Genomic DNA, 12,714 nt, shown 5'->3' with positions numbered 1-12,714 from the left:
AGTCGGAGGAGGCTGCGACTCTGCTAGCATGCCTGAAAACTCCCAAGGCCACTTGGCAAAACCATGAGAGGCCGGTGACATCACTGTCACACTTCAGGAGGAAGTTGGGGAGCAGAATGCTGTCCGATGCAGGAAGAACCCAGGGGCCCTGCGCCACACACGCTGCTGGAAAACTGCTAACACTGCACCCACAGGCTAGGGGGAAGGACGCCCAGGACCCTTGCAGGTGGGTCAAACCCGAGGCTGAGGCCTCTACCCTCAATCTCAATGGCAGCAGGTGGCAAAGAGAAGGCGGACCGCCTGGCTAGATTTAAAGCTAAACTCCAGGAGAAAATATGTGCAAACAAAGTGGCTGACAAGGGATTAATCTCCAAAATATACAAACAGCTCATGCAGCTCAACGTCAAAAAAACAATCAACCCAATCAAACAATGGGCAGAAGATCTAAACAGACATTTCTCCAAAGATGGCCAAAAAGCACATGAAAAGATGCTCAAGATGGCTAATTATTAGAGAAATGCAAATCAAAACGACAGTGAGGGGCTTCCCTGGTGGCGCAGTGGTTGGGAGTCCGCCTGCCGACGCAGGGGACATGGGTTCGTGCCCCGGTCCAGGAGGATCCCACATGCCGCGGAGGGGCTGGGCCCATGAGCCATGGCCGCTGGGCCTGCGCGTCTGGAGCCTGTGCTCCACAACGGGAGAGGCCACAGCAGTGAGAGGCCCACGTACCGCAAAAAAAAAAACAAAAAACAAAAAACCACAGTGAGGTATCACCTCAAACGGGTGAGAATGGCCACCATCAAAAAATCTACAAACAATAACTGCTGGGGAGGGTGTGGAGAAAAGGGAACCCTCCTGCACTGCTGGTGGGAATGTAAATTGGTGCAGCCACTATGGAGAACAGTATGGAGGTTCCTTAAAAAACTGAAACTAGGGCTTCCCGGGTGGCGCAGTGGTTGAGAGTCCGCCTGCTGATGCAGGGGACACGGGTTCGTGCCCCGGTCCGGGAAGATCCCACATGCCGTGGAGCAGCTGGGCCCGTGAGCCATGGCCACTGAGCCTGCTCATCCGGAGCCTGTGCTCCGCAACGGGAGAGGCCACAACAGTGAGAGAGGCCTGTGTACCACAAAAAAAAAAAAAAAAAAAAAAAAAACTAAAAATAGAGCTACCATGTGATCCAGCAATCCCACTCTTGGGCATATACCTGGAGAAAACCATAATTCAGAAAGACACATGCACCCCAATATTCATTGTGGCACTATTTACAATAGCCAGGACATGGAAGCAACCTAAATGCCCATCGACAGAGGATTGGATAAAGAAGATGTGGTACATATATACAATGGAATATTACTCAGCCACAAAAAAGAACAAAATAATGTCATTTTCAGCAACATGGATAGACCTAGAGATTGTCATACTAGTGAAGTAAGTCAGAGAAAGACAAATATCATATGATATCACTTATATGTGGAATCTAAAAAGAATGGTACAAATGAACTTATTTACAAAACAGAAATAGACTCACAGATGTAGAAAACAAACTTATGGTTACCGGGGAGGGGGAAAGGGGGAGAGGGATAAATTGGGAGATTTGGGACTGACATATACACACTACTATACATAAAATAGATAACTAATAAGGACCTACTATAGAGCACAGGGAACTCTACTCAATACTCTGTAATGAGCTGTATGGGAAAAGAATCTAAAAAAAGAGTAGCTATACATGTATGTATAACTCGTTCACTTTGCTGTACAGCAGAAACTAACACAGCATTGTAAATCAACTATACTCCCATAAAAATTTTAAAATAAATAAATAAATAAAGCTAAACTCCAGACTCCCCTGGAGCATATACAGCCCTGAGCCCCTCGGGAAGCATCCTAAATTTCTCCCACCGCCCCTGTGGGGCTGGCTATACTGACTGGAGAACAAAGCACCACGCCTTCCCTGGGGCAGGTTAATGCCCAGAGGAGCTACAGCCGCAGGGCAGACACACAAGAGAGACATTTGTGGGAAGGGAAAGCAAAAGACAGCCAGCCAGCGTTCCCACGCTCAGAGAAATCTATCCGAGTTATTTACACTCACACTCCTAAGGCTGACACTACGGGGAAGTGTGGTTAAACTTACTGAAGAGTAAAAATATCGCCTGGATTAGAAAAGCAAAACCACCGCCTAAGGCTTCTGGATAACCTAGAACAATGGCCCTCAAACTCCGGAAGCATAAGCATCACCCAGGGCACTGGTTAAAAATGCAAATCCCTGCTCCTCACCCCCACCCCACCCCGATTCCATTCAAAAAGCTGAGGGAGGAAGCCGCCCAGGAATCTGCATTTCAACACACAGGCCATGTGATCCTAACAGAGAGGGGTCCACACCTTGACAACTCCTGCCCTTGGGAGAAGTGGCCTCATTTTAATACTCCAGTACAAATGAAGACATTCCTAAGCGTCAGAATTCAAGGTTTGGTCCTTAACTAAAGACTGTCTGCCTTAATGGTCTTTGCCTTAAGAGAGATCATCTCCGCTTTGAAGAATTCCATCACAAATATTTGAGCCCAGTGTCTCTACGCCCAGCCGGGATGTCCCACTTCCAAGGACCACCCTCCTGAACTCCGGTCCTGCCTCTGCCAGCTAAACCCACCTGCTAGGCTGACAGCCCCCGAGATCAGGGGTGAGTCTGTCTTGTCACCACTGTCTATCTGGCTACTAATTAGCACACAGCAGTCATTTGATAAATACACAGTGAGCCATGTCAAGTCACAGCTTCAGTCACAACCAAATGTGTGGTATTTCCCTCCCCAAACCCGGCTGTTCTTCCCAGCGTCCTTATATTAGGTTGGCCAAAAAGTTCACTCGGGTTTTTCCATCTTATGTAAAAACCCAGACGAACTTTTTGGCCAACCCAATACCTCTGAAGCAAATCACCTTCCATCAGACAAACCTAGAGTTTAGATTTCTCTTTTAGTCTCCCACTGTCATGGGGCGGGGGGGCGCTCTGTCACTGTCATTGAGCCGTACTATGTACTATGTGCTAAACTCCGTGCATGGACACAGTCACGTGACCCTCAATGAATCAGGATACAGGAGGAATCACTTTGCCCCCAATTTGAAGATGCACCAATTTACGTCATCCTCACGTGACCCCATGACGGAGATATGTTTTCATGGCCGTTTTACAGATGAGGAAACTCAAGCACAGAGGCGGTAGGGTAGCCTGCCCGACCCGAGGTTACCAAACTCCTAAGAAGGGGAAGTGGAATTCTAACGCAGACCCCCATGGCCCTGTCTGTACTCTTCACCACCACACACAATGGCTCTCATGTAAGTACCGATTTGTGCTTGACACTTGGATGATTGGGGGCCCCTGGGTCCTCCAAAAAATAGCCTCGGGAGATCACCCCTCACTCTCACCTCCCTCAGCCTGGTCTCCAGCTCCAGCAGACGATTCTTGTCGCTGTGGTCTTGGTGGCTGATTTTTTCCAGCTGCTCCTCCAGCTTCCGGTTCTGGGCCTCCAGTTTCCCAGCCTGTGTCTCCAGGTAAAACTTCTGCTGCCTGAGTTCTGAAATCATTTCTTCCTGGGCCTTCCTGGTGGGGGTGGTGGGAGGAGCCAAGCAAAATCACAGTCTCGTTAGAGGTGAGCATGTCCCCGCAGAAGGACGGGCAGAAGCGGAGCGAGAGGTGCATCTGAGCAAGTGGACCACACTCGTTCCCAGGTTAGCGCCACCCTGACCCGGCCTCGTGTGCGTGGCCCCAGCATGGGGACCTGGGGCCCGTTTAGTCCCCACCGCTCAGAGTCCCTCGTCAATGGGATTCAGTATGGTCAAGGGGGATGCAAGAGATACTATCATTTCACTCCTTTGGTAGACCTTTTTATTTTTCCAGTCTGTAGAGGAGAGCAGAAAGGGCCTCCTGAGAGTACAGGAGCACCCTGACGACTCACTAAGACAGGCCCTGGGGAAGAGAGGGCGGTGAGGAGAAAGAATGCTACTCCTTCTACTTCTCTGTTGACCTTGCTCACCTCTTCACCAGGCCGCTCAGAAGCTGGAATGACTCAAAGATCAGACAGCGGCCTACCAAGCTGGTTTAAACTAAGATGGGAATGTTTAAGATCTCTTAAGGAGATTGTAATTCTTTGGGGGAAAAGATTAAGATCAAAGTGCTCCGGGAACACAGGAGAGTCCTTGCCAAACCCCAAAACTCACCCCCAAGGGCCCAACTTCACAACAGCGAAATGGATGGCCCAGTTGGGCACACCCGAGATCACCTCTGGCTAATTGCAGGAGGCGAGTCTGGGGAACGAGGTCTCCAGAAGCAAACTGTAAATTACCTCATTAGAGAGAGCAAAACACTCTGTGATGGGATGGTAACTTGAAGCATGTAAGAAAACGCAGCTCAAAAGAGAGGGCCAGTAGAGTGAGACCACTTCAGAGAGGGCAAAATGACGTAAGTATACGGAGGCTGGGCCCCGCCACAGGAGTCGTTAAATCCACTCCTGCTCCGCCGACAGAAGAACAGAGTTTGTGCCCAGGAGAGAAGACCAAAGCGGAATCAAGCACACAGTTAGAATCTGAACACTTACATGTTCCTCTGGGTAAAGAGACTGCTGTTTGCCGCAAGTTTATTGGCTTCCGACAATTCCACTATCCTCTGTTCCAGGGATCTGATCTTGGAATCCATGGCGTTGATCATCTGAAACACAGGGGATCTTTGGAACCTCACACACAGACGGTAACACCGGAATGAGAGGGAAGTGGGCCACGTAAGTGAGGAAAAGTGTCATGTGAAAGGCAGGCCATCAGACCAGAGACTCAACTAGCCTGTACCCTGAGGAGCGTAGAGCTCACTGCTCCAACGATGGCACTCATTTATTTTATCAAACGGAGACTGCATATCCCCCTCACTAGCTAAGGGGCCTGCAGTAAGCACACGCGGGAGGACCTCTTGAGGAACCTGGCATTCCGTGAGTTGACAGGCCTCGTGAAATCCCCGTGTCGTCCACATGCGCCCTGAGCCTGCCACAGCCTCTAAACTTGCATCTGCAAGTTCCTATTTCTCATCACCCACGAGCTTGTCATTCTCTGGGTGATTCCTTCTCACCCAGCCCCTACTGTCCTAGATTCTCTGCATCAAAGCTTCCCCAACTTAATGAATCATAAGAATTGGCCAGGGCAGGAAAGGGGCGGGGGGGGGCGTTAAAAATATTACTTCCCAGGACCCTCCTTTAGAGATTCTGTTGTGAAAAGTCTCGGTAGGGTCTGAGATAATAAGTAGATTAACAAGCACAACAGGGGAAACTCTTAAGCTGCAAGTTTCTGAAACATCTGCCTACACAGATTTGAAAGGAAACGAGATGCCTAAGGGAGGCCACAGGCCACCGGGCACTTCGTCGGGGAGGTGGCAGGGGGTTGGTGTGTTGAAAGACAGGGTTCTAGTTGACGCAGGTCAGCGTGAATTCTTAAAGAAGGGCGTGAAGGGCAAAACTGGCCACCCCGAGCCACCACTGCCGCTGCTTTTACGAGAAGGGGTTGCAGAGAGAACTTTCTGTTAGCAGCAGACTCCACGGGATAAAACAGACCAAATGGACTCTTCTCTGGTGGGGGACTCCTGGCGTGGTTCACACACCCTCCCTTGGAAACCGGCTTTGTGATTCTGTCTACCTACCGCCTTCTGCTCGCTGAGAATCTTGCCTTTCTCGTGGGCCTCCTCTTCGTGTCTCTGCATCAGATTCTCCAAAGTCTCCTTGTCGGCTAGGTCTTTCTTTATCTGATTGTCCAACACCTGAGGAAAAACAAAAGGAGAAGTTAGTGTCTGGCAGACTAACCAGAGGCACTGGAGAAACACAGGGAAGGAGGGGAAAAGCAGTGGAGAAGCCACGCTGCCCCAACTCCGGGGCAGAGCGAGGGAGCGGGGGTCTGTCTATCAGCCAGGATGAGATTCAGAAGTATGACCATCAAATGGCAAGTAACCAGAGGACGTGAACTAAGAACTTATTTTTAAATCAGCAGCCAAAATGACCTGAGAGGTATAGCCAAAGGGGAGGTGGACTCCAGAACGAGAGGGAAAAAAAAAAGATCTCTCTAGAGATCTTACGATTTGCAGCTATTACCTAGGGGCACTGTTATCGTAGTCAATGCGCCAGTAGTTTTCAGAACACTGCTTGCTCTTAATTTGTACAAAATTAATCTCATTATCTCCAGGCTGTGTGTGGAGGGATGGAAAGCTGAAGACCGAGGAAGTCTGTGTGACCAAGGCTGACGTTCAGAAACAGCCAGGGCCGAGTGGATTCTGCCCACCGATAAAGTAGGTGGGGAGTCAATAGACTGAAGAGACAGCATAAAGGAAAGGGGAAAAAAAAAAAAAGCCTCTTTCCTCGTTCCTCTGATCCAGCTGGGGGTGAAAATAAAAAGTCACTGGAAAGAGAAATCTTTCCCAGGGGAAGAGAAATCATGTGTTCTCAGTGCTGAGAATGCCACTGTAAGCACCTACTGTTCCCAAGAGGAAAAAATAAAACAGTAATGGTGTCACCATCCACCAGCTTGATCTAATGTTCTGCGAGGGACACACACAGCCCCACCAGCTGCCAGAACAACTGGTGAAAAAGAGAGGAGAAAAGGAAGGCAACGTCATAACTTGCCAAGCCTTTGACCACGACCCTGTGTTTCTCATCACTGTGGTTCTCTGAATGATGGCGACTGCATCTGATACTGGGAAGAAAGCCCAAAGAATTGGGGTCACAGATGGGAACTGAAATCTGCCTTTCCCACATTATCTATTGTGATGGGTCCTTCGTAGCTCATGGGGACACAGTCCCTGAAAAGAGCCAATGAACAGGGAGGGGGTCCACATGATAAAGAAAGGAAAGAACAGATTTCAAAGAGGGCTTTAAACTAGAACTGACTGATGAAAAAAAGAGAGTGAGAGCTGGCAGAGAAGAATAAGAGGTGGAGGATGGGGTCATGGGAGAAGGGACGAACCTCAAGAGGGTAAGTGGCCTGCTCTCCTGGACGTCAGGGCACGATTCTAAAATTATGAACAAGAAAAGGACAGAATCTGGGGTATGATCACAATTATTACCAAAATGGCCTCACAGGGGATGGAACAGGAACACAAAGCAGGGCAGACTAAAAAGAAATGGTTTCATAAAGATGCCAGGAGGGAAGACAGAAGAAAACAGATCTCTCCCTAACGTTCTCTAGGATCTATAAAGCCAAGTGCTCGCCATCTAGAAGGTAGCAGAGACCACTTAATGTCTAGACCAGGAATGCCCTTTTTTATGCAGTGCTAAAGCAATGAAGCACATTTTCAGGATGACTCTGCTCAAACTCAGACCTCCACTTTGGCAGTGGTGGATACCAACATAGGTAAGTGTGAGCCACAAGGAACAAGCCTTTCTCAAGGATGTACACAACCCGGCTTTGAGTGGGTTAAACTGACAGGAGGATGAACAAGAAGATGCATGGGAGGGAAGCAAGGAATTTGTTTGAAATGAGAGATTCCACTGTAGACATTTATATCAATTGAAGGTATCGATAGAACATGGCTTTTTGACAGAAAAGTCAATTTACTGACCCAAATTAGAGAATGAACTTGCAAAGGTTATTTTCATCATGCAAAGATACCAGTGGACTACTGTATACATTCTCATAATTTTCTGAAAGTCAGTTTATCTCAAGGATAAAAGTCTGGACACCAAAAAGGATTGGTAGATAAATGCACTAATGTAGAGGGTCACACTAAAACACAGTGTGGTCCCTTCTGGGTTATTTTCCTGGTATTTCTTTCAATGAAAAATAACCAAAAGTAGCACGAGGGGTAAAAGAAAGAAAGTGTCAGGGTAGTGATGGTGAAGATGCTGTGTGAGCACGTACATGTGTGGTTCTCCAGAAAAGGAACAGCCAACTCTTTGAGAATACCAACCAAATCAATAACATGATCATCACAAAAATTAAAAGCCTCCTTCACTGTCTGACTTGGAAGGGAAAGAGACAATATTTGAGATGGTAATGAACAATGTCTGATTCTCAAGAACGTAAGAATTAGTTAAAGGCTCAGTCCAAAATCATAATGAAAATGTGATCTGATTTCAAAAGGAAACAGATAGGCTGGCAGTCATTTCTGATCACTGAACTTATTAATAATAACTGAATTGAAATAATTTCAGTAAGTAAAATAATAATTGAATTTATTATTTTATATGATAGGCTGGACTATTTAGGCCAGTTCTTCTAGGAACAATGATTTAAAATGCTAGATAGAATATGGAAAACATTTTCCAAAAGCACCTAAATGTTGGCAAGAGAGTAAGAAATTACAGACTAAAATCTAAGTGAAAGCAAAAACCCAGCTATTTTGAACTTGAGGCATTTGCTGAACCAGATAAACTTGAGCTTCATTTTTAATTGCCTCAAAGGGTAAGAAGACAAAGAAGTCAAAGCCCAGAGCCACCCACAAGGTGGGCACACATTTTCATTCAAGGCCTCAAAGAATTCTCATTATTAATTTTCCAAGGAAAACGAGCAGCTGACAAGGCACACGAAAAAGAGAGACACCATGGAAAAGAGCCAAGAGAAACAACAGAGTAGAAACAGACCTTCAGATATTGGAATCATCAGATACAGATCATAAAACAACTATGCTGATGCGTTTAAAGAAGCAGAAGATAAGCTTCAAATCAATGCAGCAAATAGAAAGTTATTGACTTAAATAATCTAGTAAACTTGGGGAAGAACCAAACAGAATGTCAAGAAACAAATAGAAACAATAACTGAAATTTAAAACTCAATGGATGGGGACTTCCCTGGTGGCACAGTGGTTAAGAATCCACCTGCCAATGCAGGAGACACGGGTTCGGGCCCTGGTCTGGCAAGATCTCACATGTCACGGAGCAACTAAGCCCGTGCGCCACAACTACTGAGCCTGTACTCTAGAGCCTGCGAGCCACAACTACTGAAGCCCATGTGCCTAGAGCCTGTGCTCCACAACAAGAGAAGCCACTGCAATGAGAAGCCCGCTCGCCACAACTTGAGAGAAGCCCATGCACAGCAACAAAGACCCAACACAGCCAAAAATTAATTAATTAATTTTAAAATACCTCAATGGATGGGTTTAACAGCAAATTAGACAGGTAAGGATTAGTACACTGGAAAATCAGTTAGAGCTTAACCAGAATGTAGCACCAAAAGACAAGGAAATGGAAAATACAAAAAAAAAAAAGATAGATTGGTGGTAATCTAACACGTCTAATCAAATTCTCACAAGGGAATTAAAGAGAGAAGGGGAAGAGACAATACTTGAGATATAACAACCAATAACTTTACAGAATTGATTTTTTAAAATATATACATATGTTCCAAAGTCCAGTATATCTCAAGGAGGATAAACAAAAATAACTCCACATCTAGACACATCACAGTAGAACTTCAGAAAATTAAAGATAAAACAAAGTTTTAAAAGAAAAAAGACTGCTTTTAAAGAAAGCAACTGTTAGACTGACAGCTGACCGTCAACTGCAATAATAAAAGCCAAACGTCAATGGAATGATATCTTCAAAAAGTATTAAAAGCAATAACTGCCAACCTAGAATTCTATCCCCAGTCAAAACATCTTTCAAGAACAAGGATGAAATAGAGACATTTTCAGACACACAAAACAGAGAGCCTGGCACCAGCAGACCTTCACTAAAGAAAGTCCTCAAGGATATACTTTATAAAAAAAGGAAAAGAATTCCAGGTCTAAGATGCAAGAAGGAAATTAAAAGCAAGGAGATGGTGAATCTCTCTAAATCTAAATTATCATGGACTCAGTGACAGTGGATCAAAAAACATTTTAAAGATGGAATTGAGACACATGATGATCAAATTTTCTTAAATAATAAACTATTTTTGAACTTCTGATATCCAATCCGCCCCAAGGATAACACCCCAAGACCTCCCACCATGGCCTGAGGACAGCATTTACCACGGAGAGTCCTCTGTTCTAGCAAGAAGTGGCCCGAAGTGCCTGGGAAGAGAAAGGAACTACATGGTGCTATAGGAGGAAGGGCAGGGAAGACTGTAAAGTGTCTTTACTTTAATTTTTTCCTCGTAGTGCTGTTCTTTCTGTTTCAGGTGCACCTCCAGGTGCTGGGCTGAGACCTGGGCTTCTCGGTGCTTCTCCTCCAGTTCCTGGACACAAAAGAACAGACGGTCAGGTGTGCGAGGGAAGGACGGAGCCGATGCATGTTAGATGTTCACAGGAGACACCACTTTGGCACAGGCACCAAAGGCAACAGGCATCTGTTTCTTCGTGACTAGCCCTTAAGGCTCTTGGGAGAGGAAACCACCACCACGCCCTGGCCCTGGGTTTTCCAGCTCCCAGTATTCACACACATAAGCACATGGCTGGTGGGCTGGGACCAGAAATCTGTCAGTGCGACAGGTCAAACAAAGGCAGCTCTTCATCTCTGCCTAGAGAAGTGAGAGTGACGAGGCAACACAACTTGAAAATTCAGTACAGCACAAAGCCCCTGACCACTGTCTTGACGGCCTTAAATGAGGAAAGTAATGTCAATTTAAGTTTTAAGTTAATTTATTATGAGGATAAAAAAAATTTTTGTATTTTCCTCATTAACAAAATGATTGCTCAGGAACCCTAGTGAAGAAGGGAAACTAATATAACAATTCAAACACTTTCAGTTTTGAATGATTATTTTAACTGACTGGTAATATGGAGCATGTGAATATCTGGAGGTGTTCATATGATATCATGTTTATATGAAGTTTACATGATATAATGCTAATGGGAACAAGGCAGAACATAAAATTCACTAAAAATGACATAAACGTGTACACATACATTGAAGATAGGAAGAGAACGTGGAGTAATAATAAATAGCTCAAATGTAATGTCCTTTTCATTCTTTTATCAAGATTTCTGCTTTCAAACAAAATTGTAGTTCATTTGGAAATTATACCAATTCATTTGCCAACGTATTATAAACTGATCGTATAAAAGGCAGCATTCAACTCACCAAAACATTCTCTAAATGAAGCTATCTGCGTTTACATTAATTCTTATGAATCTGGACCCATTAGTTAATTACTAATATCAAAAGTCATTACTCCAAGTTTTCATCTCTTCATACTATCTTGAAATTTTCCTTTGAAATGGAAATAATTATGAGAATTTTGAAGAACGAGGAAATTATACAGGATATGCCCATAAAATGGAGAAAAGAATAATTTTAGATTCACACACACATGAAATGTTACTGATTAAGCTTTTGAAATTCTAAAGTCTGCAAGCATTTGACTTTGCTTTGGGGGCCAGTATTCAATGTTAAGACCAGGTGCACAAGATCTACTGCAAGCTAACAGATGTTATCTTGAAAAGTTGAATGTAAACAGGATTTTTAGTAATAAAAACATACTTTAAGGGCTTTATGTATATTAAAGGATCCCTGACAATGAGGTCTTTTATTAAAGCAAAAGACTCTGCTAGAATGAGAACCCCAATTAGCTGTTTTGAAAGTTCTTATCAGAATAGCAAATATTTTAATGCAAATGATATTTGGGATGTGTTTCCAAGCATCATCGTTATGTAACAGTACTAAGGACCCCCTCTTTGCCCACATCCCAGATACTTCACAACCTAAGCACCAGGTTCTTGAGCAAAAGGCACCTTCCGATAAACGAAGTCACATCCACAAAGGTACTCGGACAGGTGGCAAGATACACTTGGAAAAAGAAATCTGCCTACTTTTTCTTTATTTTAGAAATCACTTGATAATCGTCTTGTCTTAGTTTCAGTCCTCCTAAGATAGCACAGGAACGGAAATCAATCTGAAAACAGGGCAAAAACTCAGATACCTGAGACTGACAACCTTAAGACCAAATTTCCGGTCTACTTATGCATGGGAGTTTACAACATATAATCCAGGAATGCAGAACTCTACACTCCCACATTTTAATTGGCAAGTGAACCTTGGAAAAGCAGACATTCTAAAACCTGACTTCTTGACAGTTTGGCATTTTTTGTTGTTGTTGTCATTTTTTAAAACGTTATCTTCTCTACATGTGTTGGATCAGATTCTTCAGTCCTGTTATGCAAACAGTACTGTTTGCTGCTCTATTCCCAGCTCCTAGAACAGTGCCTGGCACATAGTAGAAGCTCATTAAATATTTGTTGAATGAATGAATGAACACATCACCATTAAACAGAGAAACACTTTGCAACCACAAGACTTAACCACGTCGTTTGCACCAAGCAAGGGGGTAGCAGTGGTGGAATCTCAGTGGGAATTCATTTGACTCACAGTAAAATTCACACATTTGACAATCGCCAAGAGATACTTGGATGATGGAACAAGAGAACAGAAAGGATAGACTGACAATCACATTTGCCTTTGTGTGTAGACATTATCTATAAAGACTGTGTGTCAGAGCAAAACAATTTAACCAGTTTCTCTTTTCACCTGTGTGTTCAAGAGTGCCCACACGACTCATGAATATAGACAAACAGAAATGTAACGTTTTGAAGGGTTGGGTTTTCTTTTTTTTTTTTTGATATTAAGTATATAGGCCTATAAGTCGGTCATTCTTGAGTTCATATAGTTGCTGGTGACTCGTTTCCCAGAAGTGACGCAGAGGGAGAGACAGAGAGAGGGAGGTGGAAAGCACCCCGCTCACCACCTTGTCTCTTTCTGGTGCAGAGGAATGCCCGACTACTCC

General features: G+C 44.5%; 1 protein-coding gene across 1 annotated transcript in view; it reads right to left on the bottom strand.

Moving 5' to 3' along the window:
- The window catches only part of CIT (citron rho-interacting serine/threonine kinase), a gene marked incomplete at both ends in the record, with an annotated part of 168,460 nt that overhangs the window by 52,958 nt on the left and 102,788 nt on the right, over positions 1–12,714 (bottom strand). Inside the window, 4 exon segments of the mRNA XM_082667324.1 lie at positions 3,418–3,592; positions 4,587–4,696; positions 5,669–5,785; positions 10,075–10,170. Of these exon segments, the coding sequence (XP_082523450.1) occupies positions 3,418–3,592; positions 4,587–4,696; positions 5,669–5,785; positions 10,075–10,170 (498 nt within the window).

Source organism: Grampus griseus (genome assembly GCF_964374135.1).
Source record: "Grampus griseus genome assembly, chromosome: 12".
NCBI classification, from domain to species: Eukaryota; Metazoa; Chordata; class Mammalia; order Artiodactyla; family Delphinidae; genus Grampus; species Grampus griseus.
This window is presented reverse-complemented; position numbering and strand designations above follow the sequence as displayed.